The sequence below is a fragment of the Gavia stellata genome, chromosome 11 (assembly GCF_030936135.1).
Source record: "Gavia stellata isolate bGavSte3 chromosome 11, bGavSte3.hap2, whole genome shotgun sequence".
NCBI classification, from domain to species: domain Eukaryota; kingdom Metazoa; phylum Chordata; class Aves; order Gaviiformes; family Gaviidae; genus Gavia; species Gavia stellata.
The window spans coordinates 28,043,332-28,067,147 of NC_082604.1; the positions used below are offsets into that span (position 1 = coordinate 28,043,332).

General features: G+C 50.9%; 2 protein-coding genes and 2 long non-coding RNA genes across 4 annotated transcripts; 3 read left to right on the top strand and 1 right to left on the bottom strand.

Annotated features, from left to right (window-relative positions):
• The first annotated feature begins 1,763 nt into the window (after positions 1 to 1,763).
• On the top strand, positions 1,764 to 2,775 carry LOC132317758 (uncharacterized). Its single transcript, XR_009484165.1, has 3 exons — positions 1,764 to 1,829; positions 2,108 to 2,161; positions 2,744 to 2,775. It is a non-coding gene; the product is annotated as an uncharacterized LOC132317758 (long non-coding RNA).
• Positions 2,776 to 4,445: 1,670 nt separating this feature from the next.
• Positions 4,446 to 4,770, top strand: LOC132317759 (uncharacterized). The gene is made up of 3 exons (XR_009484166.1): positions 4,446 to 4,477; positions 4,568 to 4,611; positions 4,731 to 4,770. It is a non-coding gene; the product is annotated as an uncharacterized LOC132317759 (long non-coding RNA).
• Positions 4,771 to 5,866: 1,096 nt separating this feature from the next.
• On the top strand, positions 5,867 to 11,612 carry LOC104264683 (uncharacterized). Its single transcript, XM_059822876.1, has 7 exons — positions 5,867 to 6,111; positions 7,276 to 7,410; positions 7,715 to 7,853; positions 8,334 to 8,387; positions 8,486 to 8,569; positions 10,239 to 10,508; positions 11,279 to 11,612. The coding sequence occupies exons 1-7, from the start codon at positions 5,875 to 5,877 to the stop codon at positions 11,311 to 11,313; spliced, it is 954 nt and encodes a 317-aa protein (XP_059678859.1). The 5' UTR covers positions 5,867 to 5,874; the 3' UTR covers positions 11,314 to 11,612.
• A 2,124-nt stretch (positions 11,613 to 13,736) lies between these two features.
• Positions 13,737 to 19,316, bottom strand: IL12A (interleukin 12A). The gene is made up of 5 exons (XM_059822877.1): positions 19,038 to 19,316; positions 15,636 to 15,743; positions 15,479 to 15,520; positions 15,269 to 15,373; positions 13,737 to 13,904 (listed from the first exon to the last, which is right to left on the bottom strand). The coding sequence occupies exons 1-5, from the start codon at positions 19,314 to 19,316 to the stop codon at positions 13,737 to 13,739; spliced, it is 702 nt and encodes a 233-aa protein (XP_059678860.1).
• Positions 19,317 to 23,816: the final 4,500 nt, after the last annotated feature.

Consider the following 23,816-nt stretch of genomic DNA (forward strand, 5'->3'; position numbering starts at 1 on the left):
GGCCCCGCTCCGCCGTTCGCGCTCCGCCCCGGGCCCCGCTCCGCCGTTCGCGCTCCGCCCCGAGCCGCGCTCCGCCGTTCGCGCTCCGCCCCGGGCCGCGCTCCGCTTCGCCTGTGCTTCGGCGGGGGCCGGGAGACAGCAGCAGCACCTTGCCGGGCAGGGACGGAGCCGGCAATGCCTTTCCCCCCCCCCCGGCAGTTAACTGCGGGCACTAATTTCTTAGGCCGAACGGGGCTGGGTGGTTGGGTTTTGTTTGCCCCCCCGCTCTCTCCTCCGGAGGGTGTTGTGGGGCTGAGGAGGGCCGTGCAGCGGTGGGGGTACCATCCCGCTGCAGGCAAACCTTCCCTACAAGCCAGCACTTGGCGGAAGGGTTGCACAAACAGCGCTTGGCTCAGGCGCTGTCTCGGGGGTATATCCAGGCTTTGTCCAAATCTCACAGATACTATGTCATTATATTTTTTTTTTTTTTAAGATACAGTTTGGAAGCCCAAACCCCGTTGTGTAATTTCCCATTCGTGCCCGCCGTGAAAGCCTTACCCAGTTTCTCCTGCGTGTCTAACCGGCCGCAGCACCCTTTTCCCTGCCCTTGACCGACAAACTCGCACAGCTCCGGGCTGCGTGGGAGCACCCCCGTGCAGCCGCCCGCCCCGCCGCGCTGCGCCCGGGACCCCCCTCGCTCGCATCGCTTCTCCCAGCGCCTCAGCCGTAGGTTAGGGAGTTTATTCTCCCGCCTCTACCGTGACCACCTCTTCATTTTTTATTTTTTAATTTGGTGTTTGAGCTGCCCCGGCATGGGGGTGGCTGAGGCTCTGACCCCCGCGGTGATGCCCGCTCACCCTGGCGGCACCCACCTGCTGCCGGGTGCACCCCGGGGAGCCGGGGCCCGGCGCGGGTGGGCTGTGGGTGCACGGCGGCAGCCCGGGATGGTCCAAATCAGCCTCCTGAGATGAGCTGTTGAAGAGCAAGCGCCGCGGCTTGGCTTCGCCATCGCCAGCATCCCTCAGCATCGCCGGGGCGGCGCTGGAATCCCTCACCTGCCTCCGAGGGGTGAGGGAATGTTTGATCTTTCCCTGCCCGCATGGCGTAGGGCTGCCGCTCCGGCTGGCCGCTGGCAGGGCGGAGGGGCTGGGATATTTGCTCGTGCCACCCAAGCGAAGGAGAGCTGGATGTCACCTGCGGGTTTATGGTAACGGCGCCCAGGGCGATTCCCTTCCTCAGCAGCAGCTTTTATGGGGGTTATTTGGTGGGGCCGCAGGGAGGGTGTTGTGGAGCTCCCTGGAAAGGTTTCCAGACCTGATCTTTGTCCGTAAATGATAAAAAATCCAGCACGTTTCCCCTTTTCAAGAGCGAATGGAGATCGAAGCTTGGTCTGGATTTGCCACAGGCCACAAATGGGTGATGGGGTCCGCTGGAGTCATCTGCCACGTCCGAGCCCCCGCGTTTATCTGAGCTTCGCGCCTTGCTGAAGAAGACGGGTTGGATTGCTGCCGACACCGACGGGCGCCTGGCACACAAACACCGGGCGCTTCGCAAAAGGGGCCGGGGCCGAGGGCTTGTGCCGGTGGGAAGAGTGCAGCAGAGCCCGACGTCCCCGGCAGAGCCAGGGCCGTGGGGGACGTTAGAGAAAATTAATTTTTAGCCCCCAGCCCCCCATCCTGCGTTACCTCATAACCTCCGATTCCCCGGCCGAAGCCGGAGCGATGCCAGCGGGCAGGGAGGTGGGCAAACGCCCGCTTGTCTGGAGGCACGGCGAAGGGCTGACGGATCTGCTCACGTATTTCCCCTTTTGTCTTCCAGTGGAGCCGAGTCCCTCTCTTCAGATGAAAAAGGTACGGTCATTTTGTGAAATACAGCGCTTCAAATGGGTTTGTTAGGAGAAATACCATCCTTTGGAATGGAAATGGCAATTTTATAACTGCTGGCTTTAAAAAAGGCGGTGTAATGCCTTAGCTTAATGGATAAGTGTTTGGATTTTTTAATACCAATTTTTCAAATTCATATTCCTCTGCTATTTATTCCCTTCCTCTGACCTGCGTAGTACAAAAACACCGAGAGAAGAGTTAAATCTTTTTCAAGCTTATATCCCCTGACTGCTTTTCTTTTGCAGAGGTGGTGGCTGGCGGCGCGGAGGGAGAGGGCTCGGCCGAGGAGCACCCCGTGGGTGAGCACACGCGTGGCTGAGGGCTTTCCCCGCACGTGGGGTGGCGTGGCCGGCCTTGCACCCGCCCTTTCCCCGCAACGTGGTAAAACCACAGGGTAGACGCTGCTGCAGCTCCTCAAGCCACTTGCTTTGCAGTACGGGTTTCCCTTCAACTTACGTTTGTAAGAAGAATTTATTAAAGCTGCGTATGGCGCATCCCCATGAGTCACGTCGCTGGTGGGAGACAGTGGCTCCCACCCATGCTTCTCCCACCTCACGTGCAGGTCAGGGAAAACCATAATTTAGCTGGGACGTGCCACGGGTGAAGCTCCAGAATAGTCCCAGGTTGTATAAAACATAAAAATTGAGCATCTTGAACATCACAGATCCCCTTCAGAAGGGCCTGGGTGACCCTGAAGTCTCCTCTGATGGTGGGATTTGATGCTCTGATGCTCCTCTCTGCCAACGTATTTTTTCTGCCCCGTTGTATTATCTGACTTGCTGACCAACCTGATGCGTCAAAACTTCTAGATGTATCCCACTTCCCTGTGGCATTGCTTGATTTCGTGCTGGCTGTGACTAACGGGGTGTAATTTTGTTAAGGAGAGGACGGGTGCGGAAACAGCTCCAGCAGTAGCTCGGAAGAGGAGTCAGGTGAGCATCGCGTTGCGATTTATGGATTTTCTCTCTTTTGAAAACGTACGCTCCGTTTAAAGCAGCTGCTTTTCGTGGGAATAGTCTCAAGGCTGTTGTGCAAGACTCTTAATTCGGTGATTGCATGTGGAAAAGCAGAATGATATTTTTGGGAGCAAATGGTTTTCTAGCCGCTCAGTTTTGAGCAGAGCAATAATAGAGAAGCAGCAGTTCATGTTGCTTTAGCCTCGTAGACACAATACCCACAGATGTTTTTACACCACGGTAGTTGTCCAAACACCGAGAGGCTATAAATCTGCTTCAAAGTTGGCAGCAAAAGTGGCAAAACAGGATGGACAGGAAAAGAATTAAAGGAAGCGTTTGCTGTTGATGAAAAGCTGGCGGTTTTGCGCTTACACGGGTTACACCACCAGCAGTTTATTCTGGTTTCACGCAAGATTGATAGTCTTTGGTAAAATAATTACAAAGCTTTTTCTCATCAGATGCAGAGGAGTCGGATGGAAGAAGGTCAGGTGAGCGTGCTTTCATGTTGTTCCTTCTGGCTGCCTTGCAAGGCGTGAGGAAGCCAACAGGGACGAGGGATGCAGGAGGGCAGCGATGTGGGATGGCAGGAGAGGGATTAGAGCTGGCCCAGCCGTCACCTCCACGTCTGTCGGTACAGCGACACGCTGGAGAGCGTACCCAGGAAGGGGGGTGCAGGGGGTGCATGCGCGGTGCACGCTCGCTGCCTGTTTGCAAATGGAGCCTGGCGCAGGACGGTGGCTGTGGGGGGATGCAGGACGGGGCTGAGCCGAGCTTCCCCACGCCGGGGGTGGCCCCGGGGGACTGCAACCCCGCTGCAGCTCGGGGACTGAAATAGCGTCGCTGCGGGAAGGGAGCCAACGCGCTGGCGGGTGTTTGCCTGATGTTTTCCAGGCTGTTCGCTGCAGCACTACGTTTTCTGCCTCTCCCACATCTGCCTGCCCAGGAAGGCGTTGATGTCCCGAGATGACTTCGGGACAGCCCGGCTGGAGTCCCTGCTCGCGGGGAGGGGTGTTGGCGGGACGGGGAGCGCGCAGCACAGCGGCCGTGCCCCTGCACGCCGGCAGCCAGCCCGTCCTCGCACCGTGTCGCAACAGCTCTGCCGCTCGGCTTCTGCAAAACCCACCCTTCGGGCTAAAAGCTTTTGCCCAATGTGTCAGCTCTGCTTGCTTTCATTGTGCTGGGGGTTAGGAAGGAGGATTCAGGCACTTTTAAATCACTTTAGGGACAAATACACCACAAGTAGTGCGGTTACCTGCTCACTGGGAAGCGCCGTTGCCAGCTTCCATGCCGGGTGGTTGAACTTTGTACTTGGCACGATGAGACTCATCCTGGGGACGAGTCCTTTTTTAACCCCTGGGAAAATTTCCGGTAGTTTGGGCAAGTTATGAGCTCTTGGCGAATGTTGCATCCTAACGTTCAGCTTCATCCCTGTGCCGTGCGAAGCCTCCACACGCAGGTGTGCGAGTGTGCCTGTAAGAACTTACTCTTAGGAATATTCTCCTTAGGGATTTTTTAATGTAAGCAAATTAAACTAGTGGGTCGTCCTTGCTGAATACGGGAGCAGAAACCTGCTGGAGGCTGAGGTATTTGCTGCAAACTTCTTTTTTGTAGATGAAGAACAAAAGGAGAAGGAATTGCTACCGCGCTGCAATGAATCAGGTAGTCACGGATCGCTTGAGGGCTGGGGTTTTTTTCTGAGCGTTTAATTACTTCGCTTTTAATGAGCTGATCTTCCTGTTTTCTCACTAGGAGTGAACTCTCTGCCAGCCTGTGAGCACTGCAGAAACGAAAATGTATGTTTATAAAAAAAAAAAAACACCCCATGTATTTTGCATGAGTTAATATGCAAATTGTAGTTCCTCTCTCTCATCACCTTTTTAAACATGTATTTTTCTTTTATCTGTTTATATAGGACCAGAAGGAGCAAGTGACCCCCAGGAGACTTTCTGGAGGACAACATGTGTATGTTTTTTTAATATGATGGGTATACATTTACGTTGTTCTCATCAAGGTACTTCTGTCTTCAGTTTCAGTGGGAAAAAGACTGATTTGCTGCACGAATACATTTGGACTTATAACGGATGCCCCCAAATCCTTAAAAATAAACAATTTAGAGCAGCTGCCCGTGCTGCCTGCAGGTCCTGGTCCAAGAAAGCTCATAGGGCGGCTTCCTGTCTGCCTCGTCCCGTTGCAATAATTAACGTCAGGCACATCTTTACGTGCTATTTTTTTTCAGACTGGACACGCATGAGGGGTCTCGCCCTGCTTAACAGGAATACTTGTCCTCTCCATTTGCGCTGACCTTGCATTTTTCGTTGGACACCAGGCTTGTGCTCCCTCTGGCTGGCTTGGAAGCTGTCGTCAGTGTGTGATGTTGGTGTGGTCCGTGGATGATGTTGATGTTGTCAGTGTACGATGTTGGCTCCCACATCCATGGGAGCTGGGCTGAGCCCTCCGTGTCAAAGCAGCTGCCTCATTTGCGGGAAATGTTTTGCAAAATGTTCATTACAGCTATTTTGCATGCACTGGCTGGGTCCTCCCGGACAGTTTTTAACACTCGAGTGACGGTTTAAACACAAAGAATGGAGAAAAGGAATTGTTGTGGCTTCTGTGCTATTCAGATAAAGCGCTCTGCGCTTGTTGGGAAGGGTGTTTCTCTGTTATCCCTTGCAAACCACGTTGTTATGGTATTTACTAGGCGGTGGGAACTAAACTAACCGGGTCGCTCTTGCCCACGGCAGGGTGCAGCTGGACGCAGAGGGGACTTACCAGTGCAGTCTCACAGGCTTGATTTTTGAGGTAACGGGGGCCGTCAAAATCACATATTCACTCTTATCCTGGAGCAAATACGCCAACCTCGTGGAAAAGCCGTGGATCGTGGGTGGCCCCCTCTTCGACGTGCGCTGCGACTCAGCCCCTGCTCTCACCTCCATCCAGTTTCCCCACTCCCTCTGCCTCAGCGGTGAGTACCGGCCCGGCGGGCGCGGGAGGCTGCCGGCTCCCCAGCGCAGGAGGTGCTGAGACGGCCCCGTGTCCCCGCAGATCATGATGCCGGCATGGCCTTCAGGGTTTTGCACATCAAAGGCGAGGGCGCAGCCATTGAGCCCTCCGCCGACTACTCGGCCTCGCACGTGAAGTGGCTGGTGAGCTCGCTCTCGCCGGTGGGACCACTCATCCAGAGCCAGGAGCCGGTGCAGTACCACGGCGCCGTCATCCTCTACAAAGTCGTCGACGAGCATCCATCCTTATCCTTCCGGGTCTACGTGGCTACAAACAACGACTCCTTTATAAAGGTACGGCTCGTGCCGGGGGTGTAGGGTGGCGTGATGTAGAAATACCGGCAGGGCTGGTTATGGGGGTGCTACATGGAGGATGGGGTACGGCGAAGAGACGCTCTTCTCTCGCCCCAGTGTTTGCGTGCAATAGTAATACGTAAGACATAATGAGACTTCCATACCAAAAAGGTCTGCCAAGTTAGGGTATGATGCTTGAGCAGTTCACAGAATCACTACGGTTGGAAAAGACCTGTCAGACCATCAGGTCCAACCACCACCCCAACCCCACCATGCCCACTAAACCATGTCCCACAGTGCCACGTCCACACGGTCCTGGAACACCTCCAGGGATGGTGACCCCACCACCTCCCTGGGCAGCCTCTTCCAGTGCTTCACCACTCTCTCAGGAAAGACATTTTTCCGAATATCCAGCCTGAACCTCCCCTGGCGCAACTTGAGGCCATTCCCTCTTGTCCTGTCACTTGTCACTTGGGAGAAGAGACCAACACCCACCTCCCCACAACCCCCTTTCAGGCAGTTGTAGAGAGCGATGAGGTCTCCCCTCAGCCTCCTCCTCTCCAGACTGAACACCCCCAGCTCCCTCAGCCGCTCCTCAGCAGACTTGTGCTCCAGACCCCTCACCAGCTCCATCGCCCTTCTCTGGACACGCTCCAGCACCTCAATGTCCTTCTTGGAGTGAGGGGCCCAAAACTGAACACAGCATTCGAGGTGCGGCCTCACCAGCGCTGAGTAGAGTACCAGCCCACATGCTCCCTCACAAGCTGCTATAGAAAAGAAATACATCAGGAACCTGTTTGCCACCAAAATCCACAAAGCTCAGGATTTGGACCTGAAAGAGCTTCTTGTCCTCTCACCCGTTCCCCGCTACAGTATGTAGGCAAACACCAGGAGAGGACAGCAACGAATAACCTTCCTTTGACGGGGGTTGCAAACTCTTCTATCTAATTTCACCCACACAGTAGCTGAAGAAGTTGATTTGACGTGTTTTAAGCGTGGTGCTTGGCGCACAGCTTTCTGTAAAGTTTGCCGTGTGGAACAGATCGTGGCCGTTCTGTAGGGCTGGGGTCAGAGAAAAGCCCAAGGGGCCACATTAGGACGGGTTTTCAGTGTTAATTCCTTTACTGAGGCCAGTAACGTTTAAATCATATTTTTAAATTTTAGGATATCGCAAAAGCCATAAGACATTCGAATAAGAAATTCATGAAAATTGACAAGCCCCCTGTATGCCAGAAATTACTACAGAAAGGGAAGAGGTATAGATTACTTTGTGAGCCAGAAGCCGAAATAACTCCGGAGGTAAGTCCCTTACACGACCCTCATTTCGTGCATTGCAGCTGGATTAGAAACGTGGTACCAAACGGCTTTTCCAGTACGTTCCTGCAGTGGCATTAAGGGCATTTTCCACATTCATTTGCCATTGCTGCAGAAAGTGTTTGCCTCTTAGAGCCCTAAAATTTTGGGATGAAATCCTGATGCTAAAGTCAACAGCAAAACTCCGGGGAGGTCGGGGTTGGGCTCAGATCTGTGCCGACAGCCAAATACCTCCTCTTTAGTTCATGTTTGGAGAAATGTTTATTTTTGACATATTTACATTTTCTAGGAAATTGAATTTGTTGACGGATCTCTCTTGAAACTAAAAAGCTACATTGAAGTCTATTTGGAGAAACCTGACGACTTCACCTTGTCTCTGGTTGAGCTGGAGTCTGATGCGACCGTGTGGAAAGCAAAACTAAGAGAGAGTGAGTCTTCAGTCTTCCCACCACTAGTTTGTTCCCGCTGAAAAGACGCGGGAGTTGGGGTGTAATTCAGCCCTTCGATGCGCCGACATTCCTGCTGTTGAAATGGTGAGGTTTGGAGCTGGAAGTGATACAGCACGAAGAGAAGAGCTCTGGGAGGTCACATAGTGGGTGTCGTGGTGACCCGCAGAATCCCCTCGTGAGCGAACAGGCAAAGGCTTGGGGGCTGCGGGGTGTGCGGGAGGATGCTCCCCTTTACTTTTAGTTATCAGGAATAATCCGCGATCTCTATCGCATATTATAGATGGCGTGCTGCAGCACGCTGGATAAAAGGGGAAAAATCATCTCATTATACAAAAATCTTAGCTCAGCAGCCGGAATCCAGCCAGCAGCTGGGTTTTGTGCCCGAGAATTGTTGGAAGTGGGGCATAGCAATGGGAATTCCTACCTCACCTTTTGTTTCCTCTGAAAACTCTTTACCAGGTGACTGGATCCATTACGATCAGAACAAAAACGAGCAGAAAAGAAGCGCAGTCGGTAAGTCAATTTGAAGATAAGTCGGGGTCGCTTATTTTCTTGCTGTCGTGGCTCAGGAGATGAGGAAGCGGTAACGTCACCTCTCACTTGCTTCTTAGGTGTCAAAAAACGGAAACCAGACCTGAGCATTTTGGAAGAAGACGAGCTCTGTAGCAAAAAGCAAAAGACTGGCAAAACTGCAGGTAGAGCATTTCTGTGTCGTTTAAAGTAACAGGTTTGGGTTGGTTTGAGTTTTTTTTCTTGGATCCCGTGAATTGAACCTGAGCTCGCTTTTTTTAAAGGCTTCCACGAACCTGAGCATGAAATATAGGAAGGGAAAGCACTGCTTTTGTAGGTGCAGAATTTGTACCACCCTTTGTGTACTTTGGTACACTGCCATTCACTCAGTAAGTAAATGGGGAGAAGCAGCTAGGAAATTTGCTTTGTAAGGGTCGGCTAAAATGGTATTGTCTTCTAAGACTGGGAAATAGCGGCTGTTTTTGAAAGAGGTTTCCACTACCTGTCTCAGATTTTGCGTCTGGGATATCTCCTGAGACAACGGGCTGAGGTTTTTTTGAAAAAAAAAAAAAGTCAGCTCCTGTTTATTGTTGACATATGATGTTCTGATGGTCAGAAATGCTTGGTGTCCGGGAGCTCCCACCCAGAGACTACTCATTTACTAATAGTTACTTGGAAAAAATACAGAAGAAATAATGTTAGTTCAATAAATAATGAAAAAAAAATAATCAGTTAAAGTAGCCATGTAGGTGTTTATTTATGGGTGCGTGTACCACCAGAGGGAGAGCTTCCATCCCTCGGAACCTCAGTTTTATGTGTAAGTGGTGGCACGGAGGAGGAAAGCAGCTCAGTCCTTCAGCAGGAGTAGGGAGGGGATCGTGCCCCTGTACTCGGCACTGGTGAGGCCGCACCTCGAATGCTGTGTTCAGTTTTGGGCCCCTCACTCCAAGAAGGACATTGAGGTGCTGGAGCGTGTCCAGAGAAGGGCGACGGAGCTGGTGAGGGGTCTGGAGCACAAGTCTGCTGAGGAGCGGCTGAGGGAGCTGGGGGTGTTCAGTCTGGAGAAGAGGAGGCTGAGGGGAGACCTCATCGCTCTCTACAACTGCCTGAAAGGGGGTTGTGGGGAGGTGGGTGTTGGTCTCTTCTCCCAAGTGACAAGTGACAGGACAAGAGGAAATGGCCTCAAGTTGTGCCAGGGGAGGTTCAGGCTGGATATTAGGAAAAATGTCTTTCCTGAGAGAGTGGTGAAGCACTGGAAGAGGCTGCCCAGGGAGGTGGTGGAGTCACCATCCCTGGAGCTGTTCAAGGACCATGTGGACGTGGCACTGCGGGACATGGTTTAGTGGGCATGGTGGGGTTGGGGTGGTAGTTGGACTTGATGATCTGACAGGTCTTTTCCAACCGTAGTGATTCTGTGATTCTGAGCCAGTTAAAGGAAACCCAAACATCTGGAGCAGCTGTAGGTTTTGGGAAAAACTGGCCACTGAACTTGCCAGGAGGTAGCAAGTGCTTAGCATGGCCTTAACGTTGCACATCTCAAAATCTCCGTGTGCTTGGTAACCTCACGTACAGTTCGTACAGTTTTTCTACTAGATGAATAGCTGCTTATAAATGGAAAAAAAATCCTTTACAGCAGCCAGCATGCAATCAGATGTTGTCATCTTCATGAGCCGGCTTCTTAGTCCTTCAGGTGCTTTTCTCCAGCGCTTGGCTCTGACCTTGCTGGATAATCTGAATAATAAGATCACCTTCATCGTACGTCCCTGGCCACGCACAGAACTAATAGCGTTGTTTAGTTTCAAGTTTAATAAGAAGAGCAATGTAAAATCTGATTTTCGTTCTATGCCTTTGCAGATGGCGTTGAAACAAAGAACTTAACTGACCAACAGCTGATGGTGATCGCAAAGTTGTTTGGTCGGCAGTGGAAAGAAATTGCCATTGAGTGTCTTCAGATGGAAATGAAAGACATTGAGCAGATTCAGGCAACAGAGGAAGAAGTTAATATGCAAAAATTTCTGGTGTTAAGCAAGTGGAGAGACAGAAAGCAAAGCAACGGAACTGCAGAAGCTTTGTACAGAAGTCTCCATGAAAAAGCGTCCTATGAGATACTGCAAGTCCTGCAAGGTATCGCCTTCCCGTTACATTTATTTAATCACATCCGTGTGCTTCAGATGTATTTTAAGAATTCGCATCAGAGAGTTTACTGAATACCTAGTACGTGTTTTACTACGTAGGGCAAAATTGTCTCCCTTCTGATATTAGCAATGGCTTTCTTTCTTGTGGCATTTTTATACTTCCCTTCAGAAATGGATATAAAATGAATAGTATTTTTGCAGTGACTGTGTTGAGAGCGCTCTCAGCGTGACCTAGCCGTCACGGCCAAACCAGCCAGCCTTATATACCCAAACCGGTTCTTGGTTTTCTCCGGGACTCCGAAGAAGAGATGTTTGGGTCTTTCCTCTTACGTACTTCAGGACGGGTTAATTAACATATTTCCCTGACGGATGACGTAGCGGTTCGGTCCTGCAGACCCGCGGGTGCTCCCACTGATTTCTGGGGAACTCCTCACGTTCGGTTCACCTTGTGCGAACCAAAGTTGTTCAGTGGGCTGAGAACTCAGCCAGGCAAGGGGAACCTTTCTCAAAAACGAAATATATTTTTTTCTGGAACTGACAAAACTTTGTTCTTTCTTCATTCTCCCTGAAAGCAACCTGGCTGCAAAGGGTGGGCAGCTGCTCGTGCCCCCTCGCTCATCCGACCCCCACAAACCTGTCCGTGCCATAGCCTTATGCCGTGTCGTAGGGTTTTAATACATTTATTTTTCAACATGAATATTGCACTAACTTGTAGCGATCAGATAACCTGCGTGTGTTTGCTCCTGCTCCTTTCCTCAGGTTTCTCGGAGGAGAAGCTGGTGAAGCCCATCTAGAAGGAGCGTGGTGGGAGCTTCTCCGGCCGCTTCCCCGGGATCTCGCTGAGATTCGGGAAGGAAGATGCAAGGCGTCATCACTCAGCGGGAAGTTTAGGCAGGATCTTTGCAAGAAATGTGAATGAAATTTTGAGCTGATACAAGCACACGTAAGACTTTTGGGATCAATTCCTCACGTGGTGGATCCCGGCATCGTGGCTGGGAGTGCCGGGCTTCACGGTCGGGGAAACCCAACGTTGCCACCCAGCTTTGTCTCATTTGAGCCAGTCCTAAAAGACGTCAGCACTGGGAGAAACCAGTTTACCTTGTTCGGGTATATGATAGTTATCTGGAAACATTTTTATTTACATCAGGGAAAGACAGGGAGAAAAGTTACGCAGAAACTTTTGCCCCCTTAAAAAAAAATATTTAACTGCCAAAATCATGAGGTACATTGTATTTCTCACAGATGCCCAAGATCAGGGAAGAATAATCCTAAACTTGCAGATAAATTCCTTTGCGTAATCACTGTATATATACATAATTACTGTATATACTTGTATGCATTCAGTCCTTGTTAAGCTGTGGTTCTGTTTTCTAAAAGCCCGAAGACGGGTTTCACGGGAGCACCACTATTAACTCCAGGCAGCTTTGAATTTTCCCTGGGAATTTCTTCTTCACGCTTTTCTGTATGGTCTGTCTCAATTTTTATGAGATAATTTTTTATGTTGTATATTTTTTTTTTATAAAGTTTTTATACTTTTCTTTACTTGATTAATTTTAACTTGACTAGAATTAGGTGCTTAAACTAAAAGGGGAGAAGCCAAAATCTCTGCAAAGGCTGTTACTCTGTCGGCAATGCACGTACTACAGAATGGGAAAAGATTTGGAAATAATGTTATTTGCAGAAGAGACCGGCGACCCGATACGGGAGATTGTCTCGTTTTTAAAGACACGGGATTCTTTTGATCATCTTCCCCTGCATATGTTTAATGAAAGAAAAAGCAGACTTTGAAAAAAATCAGGATTAAAAAGGAAAAATTTACATTATTTACATATGCTTTTTGACTTTTTTTTTTATTGTAGCTATGGGATGAAATGTTGCAAAGTTGTTCTATGTTGTGGGTCATCTTTCCAACCCTTGGTGCTCCACTGCTACGCACTGCCGAGGGGGTGGCTGAGGGAAGGGGCCGCCTTGGTGCCCAGGACCTCCACCTTGGTGCCCAGGACCTCCGCGTTGGTGCCCAGGACCTCCGCCTTGGTGCCCAGGACCTCCGCGTTGGTGCCCAGGACCTCCACCTTGGTGCCCAGGACCTCCGCGTTGGTGCCCAGGACCTCCGCCTTGGTGCCCAGGACCTCCGCGTTGGTGCCCAGGACCTCGCGGGCTCTTCTGCCAGTGGGGCATTTAGGGGTAAAAAAAGCTGTGGGAGGCAGGGAGGCTGGTGTGGGGCTCTCCATCCCCAGGCAGGGCTGCCCTTGGCTCTTCTCTCCGGGAGAAATTGCCGTCAGGGGAACCTTTTAGATACCCGATGCAAACAGAGCTCTGGTCAGAAGCAGAAATCAGTAAATTTAAGCTGGAAATAAGATGCTTCTTTGTAATCATGCGGGCAACTGGATAGCGTAGCAGGGGGTGAAAAGAGAGGATAAGGTCTTCAACCCTCAGGTTCTTTAAATCAAAATCAGGAACCTTTTTTTTTTAAAAAAAAAAAAATCACGCGCGAATCCTTGCCTCGCTGAAACAATCTCGCCATTGATTTCGGATTTCCCCCCGGAAACTGTGTAACCGGCTGGAAAATCACTGTACATGAGGCTGAAACCGAGTGAGTTACTTTGAGTGCTCCGTCTGAGAACAGCCCCAAGAAACACGGCCGATGTAAGTAAGAAGATGGAAACAGGATTTTAAAACGTGATACCGGGGCGGAATGTTACTATGGTATACCGCTTACACGCCGGCAATAGTCAAAGTATTTTAACAGTATGATCGATATGATGTTATCGTATCGATTCATGTTCTATCTCAAGGAAGAAAAAAGAGTCACCACATTTTTTAGGCAAAGTTTAATTTTATTAGGCAATAAATAGAATAAATAGGGAATATCTTCATAAATAAATTGATTATTATAAATATGGTTCAATTTCTGACAATTACAGCTGAATAAATAAAACAGTTAAGACAAATTACAGTTGAGTGTTCGGCGCTTTGAGAACATTTTGGTACTACGATGTAGCTTATTTTCTAGAAATCTAGAAGTTTAACACGATAGCTTAAAAGGCACTGGTGACAGCTTGCAAAAACACCATTTCTAAGAAACTCTGTGAAATATTATGCGCTCGGTTCCTAAAAAGCCCCCAACCACCTTGCAGGGTATTGACCCTACTATTTTTATTTTCTTCAAAACATCCTTCGGCCAACTGTATGCTCGACGCGCTGGAGGGCCGGGCGCTTACAGCGAGCTCTCCGGAGAGGTCAGGTAGTTCATCACCCTGCTGATGGTGACCGTGCGGATGCGGAAGGCGTGAAGGATGCCGCAGAGCCTCATCCTCTCCTTGAAGGAGGTCAGCCCCGCGCCCGCCGGCGGCTGCGGCACGCTACCGCTGCCCGTCTTCAGGGCCTGGGAAGAGGTAGGGGAGTTACAAACTAGCACCAGAAAGTGGCTCTTTAGTTTTTTTCACCCCCGAGGGATAAGTGACAAGACTTAGAAACAAGAATGAATTCTCCTAAATGAAAAATTTGAAATATTTTGTGATATAATTAATAGACTTAGGGTAAAATTTGAAATATTTCAATGATATAATTAATAGACTTAGGGTAAAATTTGAAATATTTCATGATCTAGTTAATAGAGTAAAATTTGAAATATTTCATGATATATTTAATAGACAGGGTAAAATTTGAAATATTTCAATGACATAATTAATAGACTTAGGGTAAAAATTGAAATATTTCATGATCTAGTTAATAGAGTAAAATTTGAAATATTTCCTGATATATTTAATCGACTTAGGGTAAAACTTGAAATATTTCAATGATATACTTAATAGACAGGATAAAATTTGAAATATTTCATGACACAGTTAATAGGGTAAAAATTGAAAAATTTCAATGATATAGTTAATAGACTTAGGGTAAAATTTGAAATATTTCAATGATATAATTAATGGGGTAAAAATTGAAATATTTCAATGATATAACTAATAGACTTAGGATAAAATTTGAATTATTTCAATGATATATTTAATAGACTGGGGGTAAAATTTGAAATATTTCAATTATATAGTTAATAGACTTAAGATGCACAGCTGTACTTTCCTTAAGACAAAAATGTCCATTGATGCACAAAGATTCTTTCTGCCCGGGAATAAAGATGTCTTTTACTAATAAGCCTATGGCCGGCTTTGCCTAGCGACCCCTTGGGCTGGGCTCGCCTGCCCTTGGCTAGGCTCTCCAGGCTACTGCGTGATGCTGTGTCAACAGCAATTAACTTTTTTTAAGTAGCTTTTGTTAAACAAAAAAGCTTTTAACATCTATTCCCTCTACTCACTAATAGTATTTATCAAATTTCAGTACATCCTATGTCATATTCAGGTGTACTCTATGTCAGTATTTGGAAGAGAAATAGAGCTACGTCCCTTTTCCTCTTATCTTTTGCTCTATTTTTGAGTTCTCTGAGGAACTGGCAGAAAATCCTGTACCCCGTCTCCTTGCGAGAGCAGCGCAGTGTGAAAGAAGGAGGGCTCTAAGGAGCCATACATCTGAGTCCTGACGCATTGACTGCATCAGCAAGGCAAAAATATGAAGTGAGACAAATAAGTCATAGGAATCAAGTCCCTTCTAGGAAAACCAATAACAGCCAATTTTTTCAATGATCAGATTAAAGAAAGGTCACTATTTCACTGTCTACAGAATGGAGCAAGCTGATTAAAAACTCCATTTTAAAATAGAAATAGTAGAAAGGAAGGAGGCAGAAATACTTACGTCCATCATTTCATCAATAGTTGCCAGCACCTTTTGGTCATTGAAGTTCTTCAGCTCTGCCCTGTAGGCATTCAGATCATCAAAGATGCCCTGCAGGCATTTACTCTGCAAAAGTCAGAATTATTAGGAAATGCGGGAATCTGTTGTGTTAAATGCTTTAAAAATCCAACAAGCAAAAGAAGGGGTTCTTCTGGGAAACTTGCAGTTTACCATATCAAAAGTAGATCTTTCCAGTGCTGGGCAGTTTCCAGTCTGCAAATTAAAGAAGAAATGAGACACGGTGATTTTGTGGAAGTGTGAATTATACAGCTGTTCCATGAAAATATGATGTTGAAACTTTATATATATATATATATTTTTTTTTTACCCCTGGATCCTCAGATGTGCAAGCTTTTATCGTGTTGATTTGATTCTCAGTGATATCTTCAAGATCAACCTCTTCAAGGGTACATTCAAATCCCAGTGTGCCCAGCTCCTGTGTTAAAAAGGGAATAAAAAAGGGTCATTGACTCAGCTTCACGGTGCCGTGCATATATAGGTAAATGCACGCAATTATACGTGATGCATCACAGCTGTCTGCGCTTAGCTGAATCCTTAGGGATGAGGCTGCGTGAGGACTATGGTTAAAAAGGAAAGCTGGCAAATAGGCGAAGAGACTGAAGGGCATGTGGCAGTTGTGTTTAATGGGAATAAGCTCAGGCTTTGCACAGATTTGTTGTGTATGTCGTTGCGAATTGCACTGCTGCCATTACTTTAAATTATTCTCTCAGACATGGAATCTATTGAGAACTTTATGTCGCTATAGTTTCAAATGTGAAGTATCTCTTAGAAAGTGAAAAATAACTAATACCATCCGCACAGACATTTAACAGTGCTCACTGATCCGCTGCAAGTGCAGACACAACGCACCTATTCAGTGGTGGGGGTTTTTGCGGTTCTCTGAGATGAAGCTTGCAACAACAGCAGGGAATTTTAGCAAAAAGAAATCCCCTTGGCGCTACTGCCAGGGGGGCTTTAGGGTGGAAAGATGCTACAGCACCAAACCGACGACACCAGCAACAACGTGAACACAACGACAAAGTCGGGAGCGAGTGTTTCCTCTGAGCCAGCTCTGCCGGGGCCTTAGAGAAAGAGCTTGTTCAAAACTGAGAGTGCTCAAATCGGCTGTTGGTGCGTTGCTGGCGCCGCTGACGCTGCATGTGTTTCTGTGGGGTTGCGGTGAATGAGGGCTGAGGAAGACACCTGAGCGAATCCCCAGCCTAAGTGGGGATTTCATGCCTCCCCAGGCTGGTCGGGGAGGCATGGAAGCAAAGACCAAGTATAGAGTCTTAAAGGGAGTCTACAGAGAGCATCTGCCTGCCTGGGCACCCTCAGCAACCCATGGCTGCCCTCCTGGGTACCATCACCGCCTGCCCGGGTACCATCACTGCCCCATCACTGCTTGGCTAGGAACCCTCACCAACCCATCACCGCCCGCCTGGGTACCCTCACCAACCCATCACCGCCCGCCTGGGTACCACCACTGTCCCATCGCTGCCTGCCCATGTTTCCTCACCAACCCATCAGTGCCTGCCTGGGTACTGCCACTGCCCTCCTGGGTGCCCTCACCAACCCACCACTGCCCTCCTGGATGTGGGTGCCATCAACAACCCATCACTGCCCTCCTGGGTACCACCACTGCCCTCCTGGGTACCTTCACCAACCCATCACTGCCTACCTGGGTACCACCACTGTCCCATCACTGCCCACCCATGTCCCCTCACCACCCCATCACCTCCTGCCTGAGTACCACCACTGCTCTCCTGGGTACCTTCACCAACCCATCACCGCCTACCTGGGTACCACCACTGCCCCATCACTGCCCACCCATGTCCCCTCACCAACCCATCACCTGCTGCCTGGGTACACCACTGCTCTCCTGGGTACCCTCACCAACCCACCACTGCCCTCCCGGCTGCCATCACCACCTGCCTCCAACCCATCACCACCTGCCTGGGCACCCGCACCAGCCCATCAGCGCCTGCCTGGGTACCACCACTGCCTGGTTAGGTACCCTCACCAACCCATCCCTCCCCTCCCAGGTACCACCGCTGCCCCATCGCTGCCCCGTCACTGCCCACCCATGTCCCCGCACCAACCCATCACCTCCTGCCTGAGTACCTCCACTGCCCTCCTGGGTACCCTCACCAACCCACCACTGCCCTCCTGGGTACCCTCACTGTCCCATCACCCCCTGCCCATGTCCCCTCACCACCCCATCACCTCCTGCCTGGGTACCACCACTGTCCCATCACTGCCTGCCCCTGTCCCCGCACCAACCCATCACCTCCCGCCTGAGTACCTCCACTGCCCTCCTGGGTACCCTCACCAGCCCACCACTGCCCTCCTGGATGCGGGTGCCATCACCAACCCACCACTGCCCTCCCGGGTACCACCACTGCCCTCCTGGGCACCCGCACCAACCCATCACTGCCTACCTGGGTACCACCACTGTCCCATCACTGCCTGCCCCTGTCCCCTCACCAACCCATCACCTCCCGCCTGAGTACCTCCACTGCCCTCCTGGGTACCCTCACCAGCCCACCACTGCCCTCCTGGGTACCCTCACTGTCCCATCACCCCCTGCCCATGTCCCCTCACCACCCCATCACCTCCTGCCTGGGTACCTCCACTGCCCTCCTGGGTACCCTCACCAGCCCACCACTGCCCTCCTGGGTACCCTCACTGTCCCATCACCCCCTGCCCATGTCCCCTCACCACCCCATCACCTCCTGCCTGGGTACCACCACTGCTCTCCTGGGTACCTTCACCAACCCATCACCGCCTACCTGGGTACCACCGCTGCCCCATCACTGCCCACCCATGTCCCCTCACCACCCCATCACCTGCTGCCTGGGTACACCACTGCTCTCCTGGGTACCCTCACCAACCCACCACTGCCCTCCCGGCTGCCATCACCACCTGCCTCCAACCCATCACCACCTGCCTGGGCACCCGCACCAGCCCATCAGCGCCTGCCTGGGTACCACCACTGCCTGGTTAGGTACCCTCACCAACCCATCCCTCCCCTCCCAGGTACCACCGCTGCCCCATCACTGCCCACCCCTGTCCCCGCACCAACCCATCACCTCCCGCCTGAGTACCTCCACTGCCCTCCTGGGTACCCTCACCAGCCCACCACTGCCCTTCTGGATGCGGGTGCCATCACCAACCCACCACTGCCCTCCTGGGTACCCTCACTGTCCCATCACCACCTGCCCATGTCCCCTCACCACCCCATCACCTCCTGCCTGGGTACCACCACTGCTCTCCTGGGTACCCTCACCAACCCACCACTGCCCTCCTGGGTACCCTCACTGACCCGTCACCACCTGCCTGGGCACCCGCACCAACCCACCACTGCCCTCCCGGGTACCACCACTGCTCTCCTGGGTACCTGCACCAACCCATCACTGCCTACCTGGGTACCACCACTGTCCCATCACCGCCTGCCCCTGTCCCCTCACCACCCCATCACCTCCCGCCTGGGTACCTCCACTGCCCTCCTGGGTACCCTCACCAGCCCACCACTGCCCTCCTGGATGCGGGTGCCATCACCAACCCATCACTGCCCTCCCGGGTACCACCACTGCCCTCCTGGGCACCCGCACCAACCCATCGCCACCCGCCTGGGCACCCTCACTCCCTGGGGAGTGGTACCCTCCCCGACCCATCCCGCCCCTCCCGGGTCCCCCCACTGCCCCCTCACCCCCCCCCGGCCCCCCCAGACCTTCAGCCGGTGGAGGGAGGCGTTGGCGGCCGCCAGCAGCTGCCGGGAGCGGCTCAGCCCGTCGGCGAGGCGCTGGCGGGGGGGCGGCGGCAGCGCCCGGGCGGGGGGCGGCAGGGCCAGGGCCGGGGCCGGGGCCGGGGCCAGCGCCAGCGCCAGGCAGAGCGCGGGCAGCAGCGCGGGCAGCAGCGCCCGCGGCCCCGCCCGCCGCCTGCAGTGCCGGAGCGCGGCGCTACGCGGCGCTGTCCGCCCGCCGCTGCGCGCGCCGCCGCGCTGCTGCATGCTGCGGCTGCCGGGAGCCGTGCCGGGGCCGGCGGGGCCGCGGCGGCCTTTATAGGGGCGGCGGGCGCGGGAGTTCCCCTCTTCTCCTTTCCTCGCCTTCCCTCCGTGAGCGCGGGCAGCCGCGGGGCCGGGCCCGGGGGCAGCCGCCACTCATCCCGAGAGCGGCGGGGCCGCCGCCCGCCGGGAATCCCGGCACCGCGGGGCGGGGGGGGGACCGAGTCCCGGGGCGGGGGGTGGCCCGGAGCTGCGGCTGCCGGGGTCCCTGCCAGCGCCTGGGCCTGCCTGGGGGGCTGCGGGGCAGCGCTGGCGCTTGCGGGGCTGTACGCCCGTGGTTCGGGAGCATCCCCGTTGCCCGCAGCGCGGCCGTGGGCGGGTAAGGATCGCCCAAAGCGTGTGTGTGACACAGGGATAAGCCCTTCCCTTACCAACATCTACAAGGGAGAGGTGTCATTAACGAACAGTCGTGAAAACCTGCCTGGAAACTCGCTTTCGGTATAATCGCCGTTATTGGTATAATCGCCGTTATTGGTATAATCGCCGTTATTGGTATAATCGCCGTTATTGGAATAATACCGTTGCACTCGGTATAATGGCCGAATACGTCGGCGTCAGTTCAGCTCGCACGTGGCCGCTCTCAGCCTGGCCAAAGGGCTGTAGGAAGCTTTGCCATCCCTCGGGTCTGCCGTGAAGTCAACGGGAGTTTTGCTATCGACTTGGAAGGGAGCAGGATGAATCAAGAGTTTTCTATCGCATTTTCAGATTCTTTTTATTTTAATTGACATCTTGTTTCCCATAAGAAGGTTGTGGTGTGTCTAGAGACTTGTTTTGCTAGAATACCAGCGCTGCATAATTTTCCAATTTCACTGTGTGTTTTCCGTTTCTGCACTAGTCGTTCGGCTGCGGGCTGTGGTTTTGATCTTGTGTAGGAGACTTGGGTTTTTGTGACGCAGAAGTGAAAGAGGCCTTTGGAATACGCTTGCATGCGTGTTCTTGAAAAGGCATCAGTTCAGCTTTCCAGGTTTCTTTGATGCTCAGTCACAGCGCTGCCCTCCGCAGCAGGGCAGGACGTTTCTCTGCAGGCGGGACACTGACACACAGTTTGGACGACAGCTTCTTGTTGGTGGCATTCCTTTGCTGCACTTGGGCATGTACTGGGCTGTCAGTTAGAGTTCTCTGTCTGGCAGGAGGAATATTTAGCTCAAATACCTTCAGAGGTCTCTGAATGTGGCTGCTGTTGAAAGGACATGTGCCCGGAACAATTACCGCAGGGGAAGCTGTGTGTGGAGGTGCCTCTTCTCAGCGGTCTCACGGGCCAGGAGAGAGGACTTCCCTTCCTGCTGCTGAGTCCCAGCTCCCGGAGGGATTTCTTTGTGACCCGAGGCAATGAGGTGGTGGTGGTGGGAAAATGGGACTAGAGGGTGTCCGACATGGGCTGTGGAAAGCTGGCTGGGGTGGCCAGAGCATCTTCCCAGAGGACCCAACCTCCAAAGGGCCCCCCAGCAGCCCCCAGCCGTGCGGGACCGAAAAATATGGGCTACACAAGCAGGACAGCCACACGAACAGGACACTTCTGATTCCCTTTCATGCCAAACGTGGAGCTATAGTTCGCTTTCTCCATGTAAGTTATCGCTTGGGATAGATGGCTCGCAGATAGTTCACAAGGAATGTCCTGTTGTTGCACAGGGGTTCCCAAAGCCGAAACGCTTTCTTGGTCAGTGCTCCCTCAGCCCAACCCTTAGCTAATGTATTACTGAAACATGGGGTGGGTTTAACTTGCTGATAAAATGGAATATATCCTAATACTGCTGAGTGAATTTTTTCCTGGTAGAAGAAGAAATAATTGAACGTTGCTGTATTTGCGGTTTTACAAATAGGAGGCTTTTTCTCAATTACCTGTAAAGAACCGTGCCCGAACGATAGCACTGTCACCACTCGTTTATTTTCCCGATAGCATATGAAACTGAGGTCCTCGCCATGCTGGGCTGCTGAAGATCCTTGTGCACCTAGCGCAGGATGGCAGGCGATGAATCCGGAGACCCAGCTCCAGCACTTGTAATCGCGCTCTGCAGACCCAAATCCCCCCGGAGCAGCAATCCCACAGGTATTTTGGCGAGAGTCCCCGAGGTGGGTGCTGAACACGATGTTAACACGACGGTTGTGCTGGTTTGGATGGGTGATGAGTTGAGCCTGGCCAGTTTCCGCTCTTTTTGCCCGATTTGTACCGTATCTGTATTCTCTGCCCAACTGCACTTGCCTTTTGGCCGTCGCCTGAACGCGAGTGCGCTCCTGTGTAAGGCCCTTTTTATTGAGATTTGTCTCAAAGTGATGTATAAGATATTAACTACTGGGCCGTAGCAATGAGGTAATAAAGTCTTAATGATACGTTTATTACATCTGTTTTTCGTTCCTAACCTCGTCCATCTGTCTGCCTCCTTCACAGAATGAGAATCACAGAATCACTAAGGTTGGAAAAGACCTATAAGATCATCACATCCAACTGTTAACCCAACACCACCGTCTCAAAGCATTCTGTATTTGACCAGTCATGACTCTGACTGAGGCAGCTCGATAATTACTGCGCCCGCTCGGCTCGGAGCAGCTCTGTGCCTGTCTGCTTTGCTCAGGGCGAGCACGGGCTCGTGGCCAGCCCGGAGGAGGGCGAAGCAACGCACCTCAGCACCGGGGCTGGTGCTGCACTCCTTGGGCTGCTCCGGTCCCGGGCACCAGCGGTCTTTCTGCCTTAGCTGCAAAATGGGAATAATTGTAGATCTATGGGTTGGGCTTCGATGTTCCTTAGTGGTTACGTACAGCCCGACATCTAATGTTAATATTATTTGGGGGGGGGGGGGGGGGGGTTAGGCATAATAATATTTTCTATGTCAGCAGCAGCCAAAAATGAGCAGCAAGTTCTTCTGAAATTGAAAAATCCATGTCCTTTTTATTGCATCTTGTGTCTTGATCTCCGGTACCCACCTCATCAGGCAAGCAAAGGATTATACAGGTGGAGCGATGCACAGAATCACTAAGGTTGGAAAAGACCCGCAAGATCAAGTCCAACCAACGTGCATTTGTTATTAAAGCAACAAAGCTAGGGATATATCACGTACGCATTTAGAGATGCAGCGCCGTAGTTGCATACCATAGTCTATTAAACCTGTTAGAAGTTGTGTGATTTTAGATGAGAAAATGTGATTCCACTGGCTTTATGTCAACCGTAAATCGCTCTTGCTGAAATTAACCTCCAGAGAAAAGTGAGAACCATTCTGGGTCTAGCTGTAAACCTGTGACATTACTGTAGTCAAAACTGGATGAAACTCTGTTCTTGGCTACGCTGCAGTCAATCAGAACAATACTTAAAAATCCTATTTGAAAAAGAAAGGAAAAACAATAATAATAATAAAGAAACCCAATTAGCAAAACCCAAAACCCCCAAACCCCTCAGTTCAGTTTAGTTTTGAGGACTGTATATGCGAGAGATGAGAAATAGGATCTTCTCCAGCCATGCTGTTCTAAAAAAAGTGGGAGGTTCCTGGAAATGCGTGCTGACACGAGGCGCTGTGGTGCTAAGCTTTTGTTTCAGTCTTGGCTCGCCTCCTCTCCCCTCTTAGGACTAGCAATCTAATTTTTGTCTTCATGGTGGCTCTCAAAGCCCAAGCTAAACGAAGACCACCTTGCTTTCAGAGTAAGCTACAGCTGAAGAGCCATGACCATCACACGCCGTCCTCTGCATCGTCAGCTGCGTGCTGCGGTGAAATGGGGGGTGAGGGCTATTTCCTAACTGGGTCTCCAGTCGTGTGGTGTTATTTCTCCCATAACGTGCCAAATTACGTGAATTTTCTTCATTAGCAGTCAGCTCCCAAACCCTTCGTGAAGGTCATGTAGCAACTTTTAACATATCTTCAATGGGAAGAGATGGGTTATTTGTAGGAAAGTCCTATTCCCCGTAATTATAATGATATATAATTATGCAATAATCATATATATATAATTATGCAATAATCGTATACGTATATAAATTAAAGCTGCAGTATGATTACATCACAGCTAGGCTGACAGTTAATTGTAGATAGTTGCTACATAAAAAGAACGTTGTGTGGGATAAGATTCCTGGATGCTTCAGTAAATAAAACTAATTTCTATACTATTTACCACTCTCAGAACGTGTGGAGGATTGATCATGGATCATTTTTTTGCTCTTGGATAATTTTTTCAGAAGATCCGGGGTCAGGTATCTCACCAAAATAGCCTCACTGACGGAAGCGTCACGTCTGATTTAAGTTGGGAACTGATGGCTCTGTAAAATGGGAGAGCAAAGACTTGAAACTTGGCTGGTGGTTTTTTGGCTGTTGGTGCTTATTCGTTGAGGAATCACCTGAAATACGTAACCCTAAGCATGTGCTTATGCTGATATTTCATTGATAGGTAATTAAATGTTATTTCTGAGTCGAAGTGACTTTCCTGCACCGGCAGTCAGGGCACTGAAACCCGTAAAATCCTGCG